Here is a 19,938-nt window from a genome sequence, read left to right as displayed (position 1 = left end):
TGGTTGAACTGGATCATCGAAGGTCAGAAGCAAAGACATTGGTTAATAGAATGGGATTAAATACATAAAGGATATTTGTGTTGTTTAACATTTAATTATTGCAGGTTTGCGTCATATTCTGAGTTGCATTATTTTTATCCATTTTGAAGAATACTGAATCTGTGTTTTTTTTGTGTGAGTGAGATGAATTAATGCATATTCATATTTATTTTAGAACTACAGTAACATCTTCTGATTTCTCAACGTGGGAACAGGAGAGCTGTCAGTCAATAAATTGGGGGGAAAAATGTAACTTTACTTATTTGAAAAAGTAACTCAGATATTCTCTTGTAAATTAAAAAGTAATGCGTTACTTTACTAGTTTCTTGAAAAAAGTAATCTGATTACGTAACTCTCGTTACTTGTAATGAGTTACCCCCAACACTGGTTACAAGTAACCACAACATTTCCAATTTGTCTCATCCTAGGAGTGCTTGGATAATGCTTTCTCATGGCTGCTCGGGATGGCAACCTTTCCTTTACTGCCCACTGCTCAGGAGGATGAGGACGAGGATGATGAAGGCTTGGATGAGACCATGAAAGAAACTACTAAAGAGAAAGAAGAAAAAAAAACAGATCATGATGTTGCTAGGCAGGATGTTGTCAAGGTAACTGGGGTCTAAAGCCGAGAACACACTACACGACTGTCAGGTCGATTATGAATGGATTGGTCTTGATGACGGATCGTGCCCAATCGGACCGGGTCTATTCCAGTTGGGCTCAGTCGCTGTTTACAGTCGGCAGAAAAAGTTGCATAGTATGTGGTATCTAAAGATTATAATCTTAGAATTAAAGAACCAGTCGTTTTCACAAAGATTTTTTAAAACATGTTTAATATTTGCGACTGACACCAGAGATTGCAGCTATACAGAGCAGATGCGTTCACTGTCAAACATCATTCAGCATTCGTTTTGTAATTTTGTCATATTTTTTTCTTGATTGCAAGAAAAATCTCGATAGTTCTTGTTATTTCTTTCTTGACTTTCTTTTAATTCGTTAACACTGCAAATTAAATGGTTTCGTTTTAGAAAATTATAGCCTAAATTATGTCAGTGATTTCTCTAATTTGAAAGATTATCAATAATTATTTTATTTCGATCTGCAGTCTAATAAATGTTAAGAAAAATTTGAATTAGCCTATAGGCCTATCTACGGGCTATTTCCATTTTTTCTCAACTTTTAACTTCTTCAAATTTGTTGTGAAGAATTTTTAAATCAACTTCATAACAAATAGGCTAGGGCGGCTAATGAATTTTCTTCATAACGAATATAGGAACGAATAACCTAAATCATAAATCACGAATATGACGAAATAAAATTATTCTATAAATATATTAATTATATATAATAGTTTTGTGTCAAATGGATGAGGAAATTAGAGTGCCTTGAATTTATTAAGTGATTTTTTATTTCGTTCTAACCGGTAGCCAATCTCGAGTAGCCTAATGTAACGAAAAAATTACCTACCCTTTTTACTTGGAACCAATTCATTTTTAATCCCTGATTTTAGACATACATGAGATAATTAATAAACTGTTGCTGGACTAAACTTTTAAAAATAGGCTAGAAATGTTATAATTAAGGGAATTAAACATAGGCCTAGGCATTTGAAAATACATAAGGAAATGTGTCTACTCACTCAATAATTCCAAAAAAGAAAGAGGAGCATCGGACTTAATGCAAAACATATTCAAAACACATTGCTGTGACATTTATTAGGATCACCAACATAGCAGAAAAAAACTTTTCTGTTAAATTAAGAACATAAGAAAAGTAAAACAGACCTCAATGTTTCAGTAGGTAAAAGTGCACCGGTGTTGTCCGCAGTGTTGTGGGGCAGCAGCTGCGGTTTTTGTGAGTTGTTTGGCAGAATTTGTCCAGTCGTGACATGCCAGTCGTTAAGTGTGTTGTGTAGTGGAGTGACTCAGTCATTAGGTTTGTGCTCCTTTCCGATTGTCAAAGACTAAAATCTGTTCCAGTTGATGGAAACAGTCATTAAGTGTGTTGAGGTCAGTCTTAGAATGTTTCAGCTAGTCATGTAGTGTGTCCCCAGCTTTAGATTGCTTTCTTTCTGCAAAGTTAGTTGCTGCTTATGCAGAATTACTGAAATTTCTGTGTTGCCATCAGGGCTTTCTGAAAATGCAGGGTCTTCCTCGGCTGCGGTATATCCTGGAGGTGGTGCGGCCCTCCCCCCGGGTTGTTCTTGATATTCTGGAGGTTCTGATCCGGATCGCTCGCCACTCGACTGCTGCAGCAACACAGGTAGCTGAATTCTGAACCAGTGTTATTTTATACCCTAGTAAGAAAATAATATATTTAAAATATATTTAAGTATTTTTCAAGTCTATTAACATATTTACTGACATACAGTGGGGCAAAAAAGTATTTAGTCAGCCACCAATTGTGCAAGTCCTCCCACTTAAAAAGATGAGAGAGGCCTGTAATTTTCATCATAGGTATACCTCAACTATGAGAGACAAAATGAGGGAAAAAAATCCAGAAAATCACATTGTAGGATTTTTAAAGAATTAATTGGTAAATTCCTCGGTAAAATAAGTATTTGGTCACCTACAAACAAGCAAGATTTCTGGCTCTCACAGACCTGTAACTTCTTCTTTAAGAGGCTCCTCTGTCCTCCACTCGTTACCTGTATTAATGGCATCTGTTTGAATTCGTTATCAGTATAAAAGACACCTGTCCACAACCACAAACAGTCACACTCCAAACTCCACCATGGCCAAGACCAAAGAGCTGTCAAAGGACACCAGAAACAAAATTGTAGACCTGCACCAGGCTGGGAAGACTGAATCTGCAATAGGTAAGCAGCTTGGTGTGAAGAAATCAACTGTGGGAGCAATTATTAGAAAATGGAAGACATACAAGACCACTGATAATCTCCCTCGATCTGGGGCTCCACGCAAGATCTCACCCCGTGGGGTCAAAATGATCCCAGAACCACACTGGGGGACCTAGTGAATGACCTGCAGAGAGCTGGGACCAAAGTAACAAAGGCTACCATCAGTAACACACTGCGTACAAATCCATCAGTATCCTGCAGTACCAGACGTGTCCCCCTGCTTAAGCCAGTACATGTCCAGGCCCATCTGAAGTTTGCTAGAGAGCATTTGGATGATCCAGAAGAGGATTGAGAGAATGTCAAATGGTCAGATGAAACCAAAATAGAAATTTTTGGTAAAAACTCAACTTGTCGTGGTTGGAGGAGAAAGAATGCTGAGTTGCAGCCAAAGAACACCATACCTACTGTGAAGCATGGGGGTGGAAACATCATGCTTTGGGGCTGTTTTTCTGCAAAGGGACCAGGACGACTGATCCGTGTAAACGAAAGAATGAATGGGGCCATGTATCGTGAGATTTTGAGTGAAAACCTCCTTCCATCAGCAAGGGCACTGAAGATGAAACGTGGCTGGGTCTTCCAGCATGACAATGATCCCAAACACACCACCCGGGCAACGAAGGAGTGGCTTCGTAAGAAGAATTTCAAGGTCCTGGAGTGGCCTAGCCAGGCTCCAGATCTCAACCCCATAGAAAATCTTTGGAGGGAGTTGAAAATCCGTGTTGCCCAGCGACAGCCCCAAAACATTACTGCTCTAGAGGAGATCTGCATGGAGGAATGGGCCAAAATACCAGCAACAGTGTGTGAAAACCTTGTGAAGACTTACAGAAAACATTTGACCTCTGTCATTGCCAACAAAGGGTATATAAAAAGTATTGAGATGAAATTTTGTTATTGACCAAATACTTATTTCCCACCATAATTTGCAAATAAATTCTTTAAAAATCCTACAATGTGATTTTCTGGATTTTTTTTTCTCATTTTGTCTCTCATAGTTGAGGTATACCTATGATGAAAATTACAGGCCTCTCTCATCTTTTTAAGTGGGAGAACTTGCACAATTGGTGGCTGACTAAATACTTTTTTCCCCCACTGTATCTCTTGAGACTTGATATAAAAATTATAATTGAACTTTATTTGGAGTACTACTTGTGCACAATGTACATTTCTTAATATTAAGCCTAAAATGTGTTTTAATGTCACCATTTAAGAGGATTGTATGATCTTTGAAATACAGGGCATTTAAAGTGTACCTGAAGTGTACTTGCAATAGTTCCACTTTAGCACAATCAAATATACTTCAGTATATCTTTAGTTGGGCTTGAGCACTACTTCTGCACAATTAAAGTGCATTAAGTACAAAATTAGTTGTTCCAATTTAGCAGATGTTAAGTATACCAGTTTAGTATACCAAACGTACAATAGCAACACTATACAACAATAATAACACTGTTCCGAATCCTCTGCACTTTGCTATTACCTTATGATCTGAACTTCACTGCTACATTGTGTTTTTACTTTAGATTTGGACTAATGATACAATTTACACATTGTTTGCACAAATATTTATGTTGTTTTTCATTAAAATTCAAACCTTTTTCTCGGTCAGATCCTGGACTGTCCGCGGCTAATGAACACTGTGATTGCTGAGTTTCTTCCCTGCTCCTGGGCTCCTGCCACCTCACAGGCTCCATCCTCTTTGTATGGGCTCCCTGTTGCCTTGGCGATGAAGCTGCTTCGTGTTTTAGCAAGTGCTGGGAGGCATGCTTGTGCTAGAATAGTAAGTATCCACTAAATTGTGTAGGTTAACAGTGTCAAGCACCCACTACTTGTGAATAATTATAATACTTATTACAAAATTGACAGGTCTCCCACCCACTTTAGTAAATGAGTATGATGCTTATTAAAACAAGTGACGGGTCTCCTACTCAGATGTCAAACCATATTGTTGTGCTGAAATATGAATATATATATATAGTCTTGCTGTGGGCTACTATGCTTTATTGATGTCAAATATTAATAATTTGGTTAATTAAAGTGGAAAATTAAAGTAAAACTTCCTTAAGGGTGTTCTTATACTCTAAAATTGTACATTTTAGTATATACTATCTGAAAGTCAAGCTTAGCCGTAATTAGTCTGTGCGTCTTAGCTTAACTCTTTAGGAGGGAAGGAGGTTTTGTCACGTTTCGTGGTTGTGGAACCATCAGAGATGTTGCTGGAAGCAGGTGAAGCTCTTCGCTGCAGTACAGAGGCGCTGAGGCTGTTCGCAGTGGCTGCCAGCTACGGACAGGCTTGCAATCTGTACACGTGAGGAGGACCAGCCACTTTACACTTTAAAATACAGTGCAATTTGTGAATATACAGATGTTTGGGAATGTATTCAAAGCATGTGATTGTAGTGACTGACGGTGAGTGTGTGCTTTATTCCAGGGACCTGTATCCTGTGCTGGTGAAGAGGTTGCAGGCTGGGAACTGGTGGTGTGCTTCATCTGAGGCTGTGCTGCCTCTGGAGCTGGACCCAATCAGAGCTCTGCTCGTGCTGCTGACTCAGGTCACTCAAACGGCAGGATGCCATGAAGAACTGCAGAGAGACCTAGTCAGGTGAGACTGCACTTTTACGATGTAACCATTGTAGCAAACAATGTCCAGATGTATCAACAATTGCACATTATATAAATAAAATAATTTATTAAATGTTAATAGAGTGTATGTATTTGATTGCTACTTTTGATCATTTAAGAATTATTATTTCATATATTTTCATATTTCAAAACTATTAATATACACTACCGTTCAAATGTTTATGGGTTGATAGGATTTTTTTACGTTTTTGAAAGAGTTCTCTTATTTTCACTGGATTTGTTTGATTAAAAATGCAGTACTGTTGTGAAATATTATTACAATTTAAAATAACAATTTTCTATTTTAATACATTTTAAAATGAAATTAATTCCTGTGATTGCAAAGTTGCATTTTCAGCGTCATTGCTCCAGTCTTCAATGTCACATTATCCTTCAGAAATCATTCTAATATGCTGATTTGCTGCTCAAGAAACATTTCTTATTATAATCCATGTTGAAAACAGTTCTGCTGCTTAATATTTGATTAATTTTTCGTGATTTTTCAATTAATAGAAAGTTTAAAAGAACAGTATGCATTTGATATTTTTACTGTTATATTATTAATAATGTTTATAAACATTAATAAATATGATTAAATCAGTTTTAGGGGAATATTCATTGACTGTCATGTTTCGAAATACATCATGCTAATACTAATAAAAACTATCATTATTTATCACATTTAATACAATTATTAAACTTAAGTATTTGTTACAAAAATGAATTAAAGATTATGTACTTACATTATACAGTATGTATATATTTAGCTATTTCATACATCCTGCTGGAACAAAAAGGAAAAGGAAAAGTGCACTAATTAAGCGATTTCATGGATTCCTTAAAAAATAACTAGAAAGAGATTTTGAACTATTTTCTGTTTGATGTAGGTTTTACAGTTTGTCAGGAACTGATTGACAGCTGTTAGAGTGTTTTCATTTTTATTAAGAGAAATATGTACCACCATAATTTATGTCTTGCTTTATTAATAATCATATTGCAGTTTCATTTGTGGGCTATACATTTTGGATATGGCCTTGAGCTGATTCTCTGTGTGTATTGTCAGTGCTCAGGGTGCAGAGTGTCCTCCACCTCCTCCGGTTGTGTGGAGTCATGTGACGGGTCTCCAGCCCACTGTCATTAGCTCTCTCAAGGGCTGTGTGAGAGCACTCGATGGCCCAGCTCAAATGTCAAGTGCTCTGATTCTGCTTCCATCCTACCTGCTCTACATGGAGGCGTATTATTCACAGCTCTGTGTACAAGTAGGTATTAATAAGAAAGAAATAAGCATCAAAGCCAGTGTCACACCAGCCCCCCTAAACAAGGTTATTTTAAAAACTGTTCTTATGGAGGCATGTAAAATCTACCTGAAGCTTATATTTAGCCACTTTTAAGTACAATCAATAAATGATTGAGCAATAAATGCATATGGTAGGACATTAGGAGCTCAACTCTCAGAATCAAAGTGGATAATCAGTGGCGTCTTTCAGGTCCAAACTGCCCTTCATTAAAGCTTCTGGTGTGATAAACACCAAAATATGAACGATTATTCCACATTATTCAGTGCATTAAGTCAGATCCCTCAAGGCAAGATAATGCTGTCTGCACAAAATAGCTGCTGATAATGTATCTTCACAAAAAAGCATTTTAAGTTTTTTTTTTACACTGCTAGTAGAAATTGAGTGCCATTCACAACCTTGCGTACTTTTTTCTTTCATATATTTATCCCTTTGGATTATATCAAAATGTAGTTGTGGTAACTTAAACTCTTAGCGCAAATGGGCCTAAAATTACAGATATTTTAAATAATTACCATCCTTTGCATATGTAATGTGAATGATCTGATCTGATTCCTTTGTCAGAGCTCTTTCCAGCCGGTACAGTGTCTACAGGAACTCGAGTCACTAACTTCAGATGTGCTTCTGCCACTGATATCCCATCAGGCCATGCAAAATATAACCAGCTGCTTTAGGTACAGTAAACTCTTACTGAGATTTCCTGAGATTAACTACATCTGTTACTATATATCCTATTAATTCATGTTTTTTTTAAACAAATCAGTTATTAACTTTTAGAAACCTATTGACTGATAGTTTCTGCATTAAGAGAATTAAACATATCCACAACAATATATAATATAATATAATTAGTGCTGTTAAACGATTAATTGCATCCAAAATAAAAGATGTTGTTTACATAATATATGTGTGTGTACTGTGTATGTCTTATGTATATATAAATACACACACATGCATGTATATTTTTAAGAAAATTATGTTTATGTATTAAATATATTTATATATAATATAAATTATATGAATATAAATATATACATGTAAATACGTGTAAATATAAAAAATATATATACTGTATGCATGATTATTTATGTATACAGTACATAATAAATATACACAGTACACACACATATATTATGTAAACAAAAACTTTTATTTTGGATGCGATTAATCACGATTAACCTTATGACAGCACTAAATATAATATAATATAATATAATATAACAATAAAATAAATGTTATATTAATAAAATAATAATTTCAGTGAGATTTTTTTTTGTAAGATTAGTAAAATTAGTAATAATTTTACAATTATAATGACTTTATTTGTGGTGTTACAGTGTACATGCACAATAAAATTACTAATATATGACTGTTAGTTTTTCTTTACAATTTACTTGTTTGCTTAAAGAATCAAGTAAAATATATTTCCTGAATTTCCTGAATTTTATTGCAGGTTTTAGAAGTTTAATTGTATGTTGTATTATTTTTGCCATTAATATAGTCATTGACGCTCATATGGGAAATAACTAACTAAATAAATATAGGATAAGACTATGCTTATATTGTATGTTAGATCTAAGTAACTTGTAATTTAAAGTCTATAGTGATGATTTTAAACCATACAAAAAGAACAGATATTGTATAATTGGAACATATTAGTGATTATGTTCTCTTCTCCTGCTGCAGGTCCAGTTCTATGATCTGTAACCCCCGGCTGAGTGCAGCTGGTGGGGACGTCGTCTCCAGTCTGCCAGGTCTGGACTGCTCGAGGATGAAGACCACCAGCACAATAGCAGGGCTCAACTCCCCTCTGCCTCTCCCTACTGCCCTCCTGTACCTGCTGAACACCATCACCTCCATCCACAAAGGCTTAATAAAGAAGGTAAATTCATTTTGATCTCGAATAAATGAGCTGAGATAAACTTGGTGGTAAATTTCTTTCTCTTGTCTCTCATCAGTTCAGTCCTCTCATCCTCTCGGACTCTGTACTGAGTTATCTGCGGTCTTGTATCGGAGCCATGCCCTCTGTTTCTCACATGAGTGCCTGGATTTTATGCCACGAGCACCACCTGCTGTATCTGCTGCTCAGACTGGCTCACAAGCTGGTAACTGCAACCTCTGCATTTAACAAATTTGCATACATTTTATGCATGTTTACACACACACTCACATACATATATTTATATATAATTTAAATCATAATTGTAATTATTCTAAATAATTATTTAATGATTTTATATATATATATATATATATATATATATATAATATAAATATAAAATGTTGAATATATTTTAATTAGAAAATAAAATGTAGTTTTCTTTTCTTTGCTTAATAAATGCAATACATTGTGATTAATTAATATTAACTATGCTTGAAACTGAAAATATAAGTCTTAAATATGCTGGTTTTATTTGAAAAGCATTCGGTTAGTTAAAGAAATGAATTGTAATGCCTTTTAGTGCTTTTATTGTAACTTAATACTTTTTAGGTTTCAGTTGACCCAGAGGTGGCCAAACATGCCACCTTGTTCCACCAAGTATCGCTGGCTCTAGTGTCCTGGCTGCTGCCTGGCAGTGAATATCAGGCACATGAACTCATGTCTGTCGTGACCTTCAGTCACAGCCTCCTTCCGTAAGTCTCTGATGTTTGCCGTAAAGCTCTAGTTTGTGTCATAGATTGTATGATTACAGTGACTTCAGTCACACAAAATATTCACATTTTGTTATATAGTGGTTCCAGACACATAAGCTAGACCAGGGGTGTCCAAACTCGGTCCTGGAGGACCGGTGTCCTGAAGAGTTTAGCTCCAACCCCAATTAAACACACCTGAACCAGCTAATCAAGCTCTTACTAGGCATACTAGAAACTTAAAGGCAGGTGTTGAGGCAAGTTGGAGCTAAACTCTGCAGGACACCGGCCCTCCAGGACCGAGTTTGGGCACCCCTGAGCTAGACGTTATACATCAACTTGACATCAGTTGTTTAAACGGAAATTTAAAAAAAAAATCTTTTGGAAAGGGCATAATTTGTTAGCAGATGCTTCCTTTTTTTCAAATCTTTTTTTGAGCCACTTTCATATTTTATCATAATTTAATAACTTATGTTAATTGTCATTACAAATGCCACAATTCTTTGATTTTCAATTCTTTGATGTAAGAAAAAAAAGGCAAATTTCATTTTGTTTAACCTTAACTAATAGTTAGAGTTTAAGTGCCTTTAGATCAGAGGGTCTCTAGGAGGCAATTTAATTTAATATGATTGTTAATGTATTTTATGTTGCTTTGATGTACAATGGTTAAAAGTATTAATATTCTTGGACCTCTTCAGACATGTGCTATGAGGACATGTCTTGTTAACTGCACAGGGATAAAAGCTGAAACTCATTGGGAGAGATTAATTACAATAAGTGTCTCCTGTCTAAAATCTGCTCAGGTCTTGGCTGGGTATTTAGATTTGATCTCATATTATTGTGTTCATCATATTCTGATTGTGTACTCATTTTGTTCAGATGTTGACCTCCAGATGTTATTCTCATTTTAAATGAGAGTATCAAACATGCTTTAAATGCGTTTATGGTTAACTTTTCAATGATTCAGTGTAAAAAAAAAAAGAAAAGAAAAGTGAACTCTGAAATCCCAGCTTTATTAAGCTGTAGTTTCACATCATACTCACAAGAGAGCAGCAAACTGCACATTTCAGACAGAATGCAGCAGGTCTGTGCATGGACAGTTGATTCTGGTTTGTTTCTTTAAAAAAAATATTTAATGGTATTCATTTGTCATTTTTTATAATGTATCTATTGTCTGTTTTTTTAAATACACTCCTTCAGAAGTTGGGGTCAGTAAAGACAACTCTTAATGGTTACAACAGATTTGCATTTCAAATAAATACTGCTCTTTTGATCTTTCTATTGATCAAAAAATATTAAACTTGAAAGAATGTTTCTTAAGCATTAAATCAGCATATTACAATGATTTCTGAAGGAAAAAAATCTAACCGATCCCAAACTTAGTAGTATATGTTACAATTTAAGCACTACAAGGATGTACCTTTATGTTTGTGAGAAATATGTTGTTGTCTTGGAAATTAACTGCTGTAATATGACACGTTTTTTTTTTTTACTTAATGTTAGGGAGGGCGTCTGTGGTGAACCAGAGATGGCTGCATTGGCTGAGCTGCAGCTTAAAGACAGGACTTCACCTACCGTTGGTGCTCTGCTGCGTGACGCTCTCCATCATTTGCCCTCCATCCGCGGTTGTTACCTCACCCACCTTGCACACATGGAATCCTCTGTCCTTTCATCCCGTGACCGGTACCTCGGCCGAACGCCTTTTGTCAGCTCTCATCTCCTACCTGAACTTACCGGCCCCTCCCTGCCTTCTGATTGGCCCTTCTTACCGCTCATAAGTCTCTATGAGCGAATGGGGCTGTCAGCTGGTGGTGGGCATCAGGTTGAGTCTCTTCCAGCAGGGTCAGTGCAGTCAGTCACTAACTGCCTTCAATGGCTGCTTGTTCTGGAGAGTTGGCGAGAGCAGGCGCTCACGGCGGTGCCACCAGTGGCAAAGTTAGCCCGGCTAGCCTGTGTCTTTCTGTGCTCCAGTGACCTCTTCCTGGAGCGGCCTGTGCAAGAGCTTACTTGGGTGCTGTTTCGCAGGCTAACACGGCCAGCTCAGCTTGAGGCGCTGGATCTGGGCTCACCACCACCAGGCTTGGCTTCCTTTCATGACCTATACTCGGCTCTGCTGGCGCAGTATGAGGCTGTGTCATTCGGTGACCCACTCTTTGGCTGCTTCATGCTTTTGCCTCTACAGCGGTGCTACAGTGTCACCATGAGGCTGGCTGTTTTTGGAGAACATGTGGGAATGTTGCGATCGCTGGGGGTCCCGCTACAGCAGGTAAGGGGTGTCTTTTTGTCAGGTGACCTACGCACAGATTAGGCGTAATGGAAACATGACTGTACTTTTGTCTTTGCAATTCTGGGCATCTGGAGCTGTGATCCAATTCATACTGAGATTTCAGCTGTAAAGTGCAGTTTACAACATCAGATGATTTGAGTTGGGAAAGTCAAATTTTATTTAAAAAAATGGCTTTAGAATCTGCCAAATTTTCTTAATTGCAGGGATACATGAAATTTGTGTGGTGAATAGTCAGAATTTATTTACTTGTTTTGTTGCCAATATAAAATTAGGCAACATTGTGAATATTGCTAAGAAGATAACCGCAAACGGTTGTTGTTTACAGTGTTTATTACCGTGGCAACTGTCCGAGTTGAACGTGCTTCTTGTGTATTTTGCTTGAAGGAGATTAAAATATCATGCATCTGAAGCTGTAGTTAAATATTGGGAAACAGTGTGTATTATATGTTTATAATTGTTTTAAATGCCGCTTTCTCATTTATGAGAAGGAACCAAGTAGAGGACACATATGCAGTTGCTTTTTTGGTTGATATAATCCTTAGGTGTGTAAATGTATAATTGCCTTTTCATTATTTTTTTTTGTTTTATTTAAATTTGTAGTTAAAATAAATGTATTTTAAAGTTTAGAATTAGACAGCCTATCCACACAGGCTTAAGCCCCGTTCACACCAAGAACGATAACTATAAAGATAATTATATTAGCATCCACACCAGCGGACGATATCGTCCAGATATCCCAGATATCGCTTTTCTAAGCGCGTGCTCGTCTGCCGCTTTAAATTCTCCAGCTGTTAATGTTTGTATCGTTCATCAGCTGGGAAAAAATCGTTTTGAAGGTGATTCCAATGATAGGGTTTCTCTGTGCCTTTATTGTTATCGCTGTGGTGTGGACTGCTATTCTTTAATACTGAGAACGATTTTTAGAACTGTATCTTTATCGTTATCTTTATAGTTATCGTTCTTGGTGTGAACGGGCCTTTACGCTGGTAACTCATCAGTGTTTCCTGGTCAATATAGGCCATATTATTATATATTCTATATTTCTCGTTCTCACTAATTCAAGGTTTTATATGAATAAATCTCTGAATGGAACCAACTGTCTACAGAAAAGTTTCGATGGCATTTTAATTTGATTTGCTAAAGTAGCGTTTATGAGAGGAGCGCTGCTTTGTTTACAGCCGCTACCAGGGAAACCGCAATATTTCTGATGTTCCAAAAGCGCCTCCTACTGGCAGAGAATGAATGTTCATTTTCAATAATCCAGTCTGTAGTTTTTGTTCAGACCAGTGCGAAAATCCACACACATAATCCCGATTTAAATTAATATAATAATTTATACTTCTGACTCACCCCTGGTTTAAATGCTCAATTGTGAGGTTTATCATTTTATCATTTATTTAGTTTTTGTGAAAACCTGTATCTCAACTGTAAATCAGTTGCTATTTCATGGTCTACAACATGAAAGAAAGCCATTATAACATTTACATGAAAAATTTAGAAACATTGGACACAACTATGGGGCACCATTGTACAGCAGCAAGCATAACAAAAAAGGAACCTCAAGGTTGATCTAGGAAAATGTGTGCAAATGTATAGGGCCCCATTCCTATATTTTGCCTGGGGCCCCCAATTCACTAAATCCGCCCCTGCTCCGCAGAAAAAGATTGACATCACTGTCTGTTTGCCCCCACCGATTCGCGCATTTTACGAGAGAGGCGAACACGCAGGTCTATGCAGAAATCATTCAAATCAAACGATAAAGATGCTCTGAAGACAACAAGACACTGCAGGGGTCCAGACTGCGACCATTTTTTCTGCCGGTGCGACAAATTTTTGAGCGGTCGCACTGGCGCGACCACCGCGTTGTCCAACTCATAAGAGCTACCATTTCTTTTGCATTTGAGAAACATCAAACGTCAAATGAAACAAAAGCGAATCTAAAGCGCGCTACGTTTCAGCTGTGCAGCGCGGACCGTTTATCAGCTCGGACCATGACACAAACGAACTTGTCCGAACTCAGAACAGCTTTACTCGGGAGCCAAAGTTGATTTTGCGACACTGTTACTGCACAGATGCAACAGTGCTGCGATATCCAGTGAGAAGCATTCAAATTCTGCACAGAATTCTCTGTTATTAACAGCGCTGACATACATCAGAAAACCAGAAGCGGTAATGCTAACTGTAACCATGCTGTTGTGGTAGAAATATTCAAATGCATTACATAATTCATTTCAGGGTTTGTACAACCTTTTGAGAGAGAAATTCAAGCACTTTTCAATGACTTTCAAGCATTTCACACAACTATATTTCCAGCACTTTAACGCTCTAAAATGATTCAGTTCGAATGTTATTTACTTCTGTAAAATTTAAAAAAATACGTCAAATCACAATTATAACCAGTAGACCGCAGCAGAGGAGCACTTAATGGCTTATTGGCCATTCATTTATACTTTTTCTCTATATTTTGAAATGATAAAATCACTATTATAAAATATCAAATCATCAAGAAATCAGATTTTGTCAGAATTTTACACTTTTTTTGTGTATGAAGTAAGAAAAGTCACAAAGTGCCTTGAAAAACAAACTTTTCTAAATCACACATAATCACTGAAGTTGGTCAGTTCCGTACATTTAATAAGAGTGGAATATATAATTTTTCTATATAAAAATTAGATTTTGCACCTGTTACTGTACTGTTACTGTTGTTAATAAAAGTAAATTTTGTATGCATCGTAACTCAGGCTTAGTGCTTTACTGTCAAATCTGTATAAACAATAAACAAACTAAAAAACGGGATTATTCACATGTCGTTATAGTTGCGCTGCCTCTACTGTCGCGACTCCTAAAAAACTTTTTCATTCCGCGTTGCCCAATCAAGCTCTCGCTGGATCCGCTCCTCTGCTATCAACGAGAGGAACGTCTGTACTTCCTCAACAGGGGGAACAGCCACTTTTTGGTTATTAAAAAAAGGTGCGCTCGTTCAAAACAGTTGCGTTCGATCCCTCGCTGGCTGTGCTGATTTAAATCTGTGTGGATGAACTTAATTTTTAAGGAGGGTAACAGCTTTTTAATGATTATAAAGAGAGTTTACAAATGTGAAATTGAATTTATACAACAGTTTTATACATTTTTTATTTTATACAAAAGTTAATATTAAGTGACTTACATTTTAGGAAACACTGTTGTCTATTTTGCTCTATTTCGTCAACGAAAATATAGTTAAAAAACAAAGTCAGAGCTGAGCCGCTGCGCATCTGTAGTCTTTGACACAGCGCTGTTTAGTTTATGAATGAATCTTTGCATTTGAACAAATCTACACTGCGTTCAATTCTGAAGGGCTCATCCCTATGCCCTAATCCCTTCAAAGCGTTTACCCTCTGGAGTGAGAGCTTCGAAGGGTTGAAGGGTGTAGGGGACCAAACAACTGTTTCTTGAAGTGCCCTTCTGCGCCATCATCACGTGCCCACACGGAGGCGCCGTCATCATGCAAAGAATCTGCGCAAAGGATCATGGGAGCCTGAAGTGTCCATCAGTTGTACCCTTCGAAATCCATCATACTCACCCTCATGTCGTTCCAAACCCGTAAGACCTCCATTCATCTTCGGAACACAAATTAAGATATGTTTGATGCAGTCTGAGAGCTCTCTGAGCCTCCCATAGACAGCAAGGGTACTACCACGATCAAGGTCCAGAAACATAGCAAGGAGATCGGTAAAATAATCTGTAACATGGAACTGTAATTTAATGACGCTATGAGAATAATTTTTGTTGTCTCCTCCGCGTCACCCTAGCGCCATTTGGAGTATCCACTGAATGCAAACAGCGTATGCTATTCTGTGTCAGCTGCACCACGCGGATACGTTTTCTACGTTGTTTGTGCTTTGATTTGAATGTAAAACAACGTATCCTTGTGACGAAGTTGACTCAGAACAGCGGTCTTACGGGTTTGGAACGACATGAGGGTGAGTAATTAATGAGAGAATTTTCATTTTTGGGTGACCTATCCCTTTAATGCCACATTTGTGCTCTATTGTGCCATGCAAAGATTAATTGTTGATGCTGATTTCAGTTGACTGGTAACTTATTCTTCCCGATTGTATCTTATTATTTTAATTTAATTTATTGTTTAGGTTAATTTCTGTCATTGATCAGGTGGTGTCTGTTCCTATTTATTTATTAATTTTTTTAAGTAGGAGCACTAGTGCTTAATTATTTATTAAATAATTCTTCAGTATCACTAATCAATCTTTTTTTTTTTATTAAACACGGGGTCATTAATGATGCTTACATTGTAACGTGCAAATTCACACACAACATATCTTTAATTTGGCCATAATTGCAGGTGCTTGTCTTAATATACAAGAAGGTTTAGAGAAAATATTAAATAAGTTCTTAATAAATGTTATTATAAAATATAAGGTATTTTATTATTAAATACGTCCGAAAGGTCATCTAAAATTACCCTTTCCCCCCCCCCCCTCCCCCCTTTCCAAGCTAGAGTCCCCCCAGTGAATTTCCTGCACTGGTTATAAGTGAACCTCAGAAAACAGTACAAAATAATAAACAAATGCAGTTCATGACCCCTTTATCATTCATAAAATAGAAGTCAGTTGTCAAACTTCCGTTCATTTTCATCTTTGGAATACATATTTTTAATGAAACCAGTTTTCTATCTCTCCAATGATAGTACATTCCACCAAAACTTTGATTCTTCAAGTTCATAAAGAGATCATAAAAGTAATCTCATCTCATGAGTTGGATCTCATGCACAGGTTGCTGGAGTGGAGGGGTTATAACAAATGTCATCAGAGAACAGTTGTAGTTACGAGGCAGAGGGGAAGTTATTTTGATTGAGTTTGCTGCTACATTTTTATTGCAAACCAATTAAAGCGGTCTCCATCTGAAATTTGATTTGTTTGTCCTGTACAGCTGCCTATTCCACTGGAGAAGTTCACGTCCCCCATGGAAGACTCCCTTCCTCTGTTGCGGCTGTATTTTCGAGCACTAGTAACTGGAGCTCTGAAGAGGAGCTGGTGTCCTGTGCTTTATGTGGTGGCTGTTGCCCACCTGAATGCGTTTATCTTCTCCCAGGATGCAGTGGCAGAGGTAAATTACCTGTGCAACAAGACCAGTGTTATTTTAGTATTATTTATTAAAGTATTTATTAATTTATTAATTAGTAATGTGAATTAGCTTTTATTTTTATATTTTCAGTTTTCATTTTTAGTTTTAAAAGTTTTTTTTTAAGCACATCCCATTTTCTTTACTCTAGTTTAAGTTTTAGTAATATTGTTATGGGCTTTTTAAAATTTAATAAATTATACAGTATATATGTGACCCTAGACCACAAAACTGTCTTAAAATGTTTAAGTCACTGGGGTATGTTTTTAGCAATAGCCAAAAAAACATTGTATGTATTGTATTGTACTTCAACTTGGTGTATTGTAACTTCTGTATTTCAGTTACTTGCCAAGGCAAAATTGCAAATTTTAGTTGGTTTTATTTCGAATATTTACTGCATAGTATTTTGAAATCTTTTTTAAAAATAATTTTAGTTTTAAGTAACAGCACCGAACAAGACCAGTGTAACAAAAAAGCATTTAGCAGAATGTTCAAGCTGCTCTTTCCATATAATAAAAATGAATGGTAACCAGAGGCTGCCAAGCTCCAGAATTAAAAGTAGTTAGTGTGACTTGTGCATTATATTCCAAGTCTACTGAAGCAATGCAATTGCCTAATGTGAGGAAAATGCCAAAATTTAAGTTATGCAATTTAAGGTGACAAACCAAATGCACTTTATGCAAATCCACAGACTGGTGTGATTGGGCTCCTGATACAGAATATGATACTATACAGGTGCATCTCAATAAATTAGAATGTCATGGAAAAGTTCATTTATTTCAGTAATTCAACTCAAATTGTGAAACTCGTGTATTAAATAAATTCAATGCACACAGACTAAAGTAGTTTAAGTCTTTGGTTCTTTTAATTGTGATGATTTTGGCTCACATTTAACAAAAAGCCACCAATTCACTAGCTCAACAAATTAGAATACTTCACAAGACCAATAAAAAAAATTTTTTTAGTGAATTGTTGGCCTTCTGGAAAGTATGTTCATTTACTGTACATGTACTCAATACTTGGTAGGGGCTCCTTTTGCTTTAATTACTGCCTCAATTCTGTGTGGCATGGAGGTGATCAGTTTGTGGCACTGCTGAGGTGGTGTGGAAGCCCAGGTTTCTTTGACAGTGGTCTTCAGACTCTAGGGCCTTGGTTTCCAAATGAAATACAAAACTTGCTCTCGTCTGAAAAGAGGACTTTGGACCACTGGGCAGCAGTCCAGTTCTTCTTCTCCTTAGCCCAGGTAAGACGCATCTGATGTTGCCTGTGGTTCAGGAGTGGTTTAACAAGAGGAATACGACAACTGTAGCCAAATTCCTTGACATGTCTGTGTGTGGTGGCTCTTGATGCCTTGACCGCAGCCTCAGTCCATTCCTTGTGAAGGATTTTGCTTGACAATCCTCATAAGACTGTGGTTCTCTCGGTTTGTTGTGCATCTTTTTCTTCCCACACTTTTTCCTTCCACTCAACTTTCTGTTAAATTGCTTGGATACAGCACTCTGTGAACAGCCAGCTTCTTTGGTAATGAATGTTCCCCATGATTGTGTAGCCTAGTGAACCAAACTGAGAGACCATTTTGAAGGCTCAGGAAACTTTTGCAGGTGTTTTGAGTTGATTAGCTGATTGGCATGTCACCATATTCTAATTTGTTGAGATAGTGAATTGGTGGGTTTTTGTTAAATGTGAGCCAAAATCATCACAATTAAAAGAACCAAAGACTTAAACTACTTCAGTCTGTGTGCATTGAATTTATTTAATACACGAGTTTCACAATTTGAGTTGAATTACTGAAATAAATGAACTTTTCCATGACATTCTAATTTATTGAGATGCACCTGTAGACTAGGTGACATTTGAGGCTTTTTTTTTTTTTTTTTACTATAATTTTTATATGCAAGCGCTCTGTCACACAATCCCAAATGGAGTGGTTGGGTTTGAAATATGTCTGAAGAGTGAAGCAAGTGTGATCGATGGTCTCTTAGTTGTCTTATTTTGTCATTGTGCGCTGAGTTATGACCGACTTGACTTACACTCTCTGTAGGAGGTGGAGGCGGCATGTCGGAGCCTGCTGAGAAAGACCTATTACCTGACAGATGAGGTACCATCAGACATTCGCCTCTACCTTAAAGAGACATTCCATTTCCTGGTTTCATTTCAGTGACATGTCTGGTTTCTTTGTTTCTCCAGGTGTTAAAGAACCACCTGCTTCTTTTTCAGCTGCCCCAGCAGAATTCAGAGCTGGGCTTCAGCACCTATGAACAGCTGCCCCCCATTCGTGCCCGCAGGTTGGAAAGCATTGTGGGAACAGAAGTCAAGGGTGGAGAAAAGTGAAAAAGGAAAAATCCTGTCCCACAGTTTTGTATGTGATTTGTAAACTACCATCCTCATATCTGTGGTTTTTGGCCTGTTAGGAACAAGTGGCTACCATAGACTTTAAAATAAACATTTCGTTTCTTGTGGATGTGGTGTGGTTACTTGTGTCCATACAGCTTTTAAAATTTTTTTTTTATATATATATTTTTTATATCCCTATCTGGATGGTAGTTATTTGATATAGGGACTTCAGAAAATTCCAATTTACAGGGGTTAGTCAGTTATTTTATTTCCACCCGATTCTGAAATGTCAGGGGTTTTTCTCCCTCTATCAACAAAATTCCCAGCCAAATTATACTGTTTTTGGACAAACACCAGCATCGTGTGGTCATTTAAATTCTAAGTTTAAAAGCAGGAGTCAATCCAACAGTCGTTTTGGAAATCTTTTTGACCACTGTTAAGTGCTGGACGGTTGCTTTGCACTTTTGTTACAATGGAGGCTTTTATCACAGAAATGTTTGAAATGATTCACATTAATAGTTGAGCTGCCGCCGTACCACATTTAGTGGAAGCCCTTAAGATAATAAAGCAGAGCCAAAAATGGGGCGTACACTATTGAAATGGTCCACAAGGCAGCAACAGTGTGGAATAATATTTGTTATATACAGTATCTCACAGAAGTGAGTACACCCCTCAGATTTTTGTAAATATTTTATTATACCTTTTCATGTGACAACACTGAAGAAATTACACTTTTCTACAATGTAAAGTAGTGA

The 19,938-nt window shown here is 37.0% G+C and overlaps 1 protein-coding gene across 1 annotated transcript; it reads left to right on the top strand.

Annotated features, from left to right (window-relative positions):
• The first annotated feature begins 473 nt into the window (after nt 1–473).
• On the top strand, nt 474–19,308 carry LOC107561541 (RNA polymerase II-associated protein 1-like). Its single transcript, XM_016246008.1, has 14 exons — nt 474–647; nt 2,167–2,301; nt 4,503–4,673; nt 5,044–5,201; nt 5,325–5,495; nt 6,579–6,774; nt 7,375–7,484; nt 8,497–8,692; nt 8,769–8,915; nt 9,302–9,444; nt 10,945–11,707; nt 16,658–16,834; nt 18,891–18,947; nt 19,037–19,308. Exons 1-14 carry the CDS (start codon nt 504–506, stop codon nt 19,178–19,180), a joined length of 2,712 nt encoding a protein of 903 aa, XP_016101494.1. The 5' UTR covers nt 474–503; the 3' UTR covers nt 19,181–19,308.
• Nucleotides 19,309–19,938: the final 630 nt, after the last annotated feature.

The sequence above is a fragment of the Sinocyclocheilus grahami genome, unplaced genomic scaffold, assembly GCF_001515645.1.
Source record: "Sinocyclocheilus grahami isolate Dianchi unplaced genomic scaffold, SAMN03320097.WGS_v1.1 scaffold778.1, whole genome shotgun sequence".
NCBI classification, from domain to species: Eukaryota; Metazoa; Chordata; class Actinopteri; order Cypriniformes; family Cyprinidae; genus Sinocyclocheilus; species Sinocyclocheilus grahami.
The sequence above is the reverse complement of the archived record's forward strand: the minus strand, read 5'-3'. Positions and strand labels throughout refer to the sequence as shown.

Coding starts and splice junctions, on each gene's coding strand:
- LOC107561541 (XM_016246008.1), top strand. CDS start 504: ATGGCAACCTTTCCTTTACTGCCCACTGCTCAGGAGGATGAGGACGAG. Junction 2,302..4,502: donor CGACTGCTGCAGCAACACAG/GTAGCTGAATTC, acceptor TTTCTCGGTCAG/ATCCTGGACTGTCCGCGGCT. Junction 18,948..19,036: donor CCTATTACCTGACAGATGAG/GTACCATCAGAC, acceptor TTGTTTCTCCAG/GTGTTAAAGAACCACCTGCT.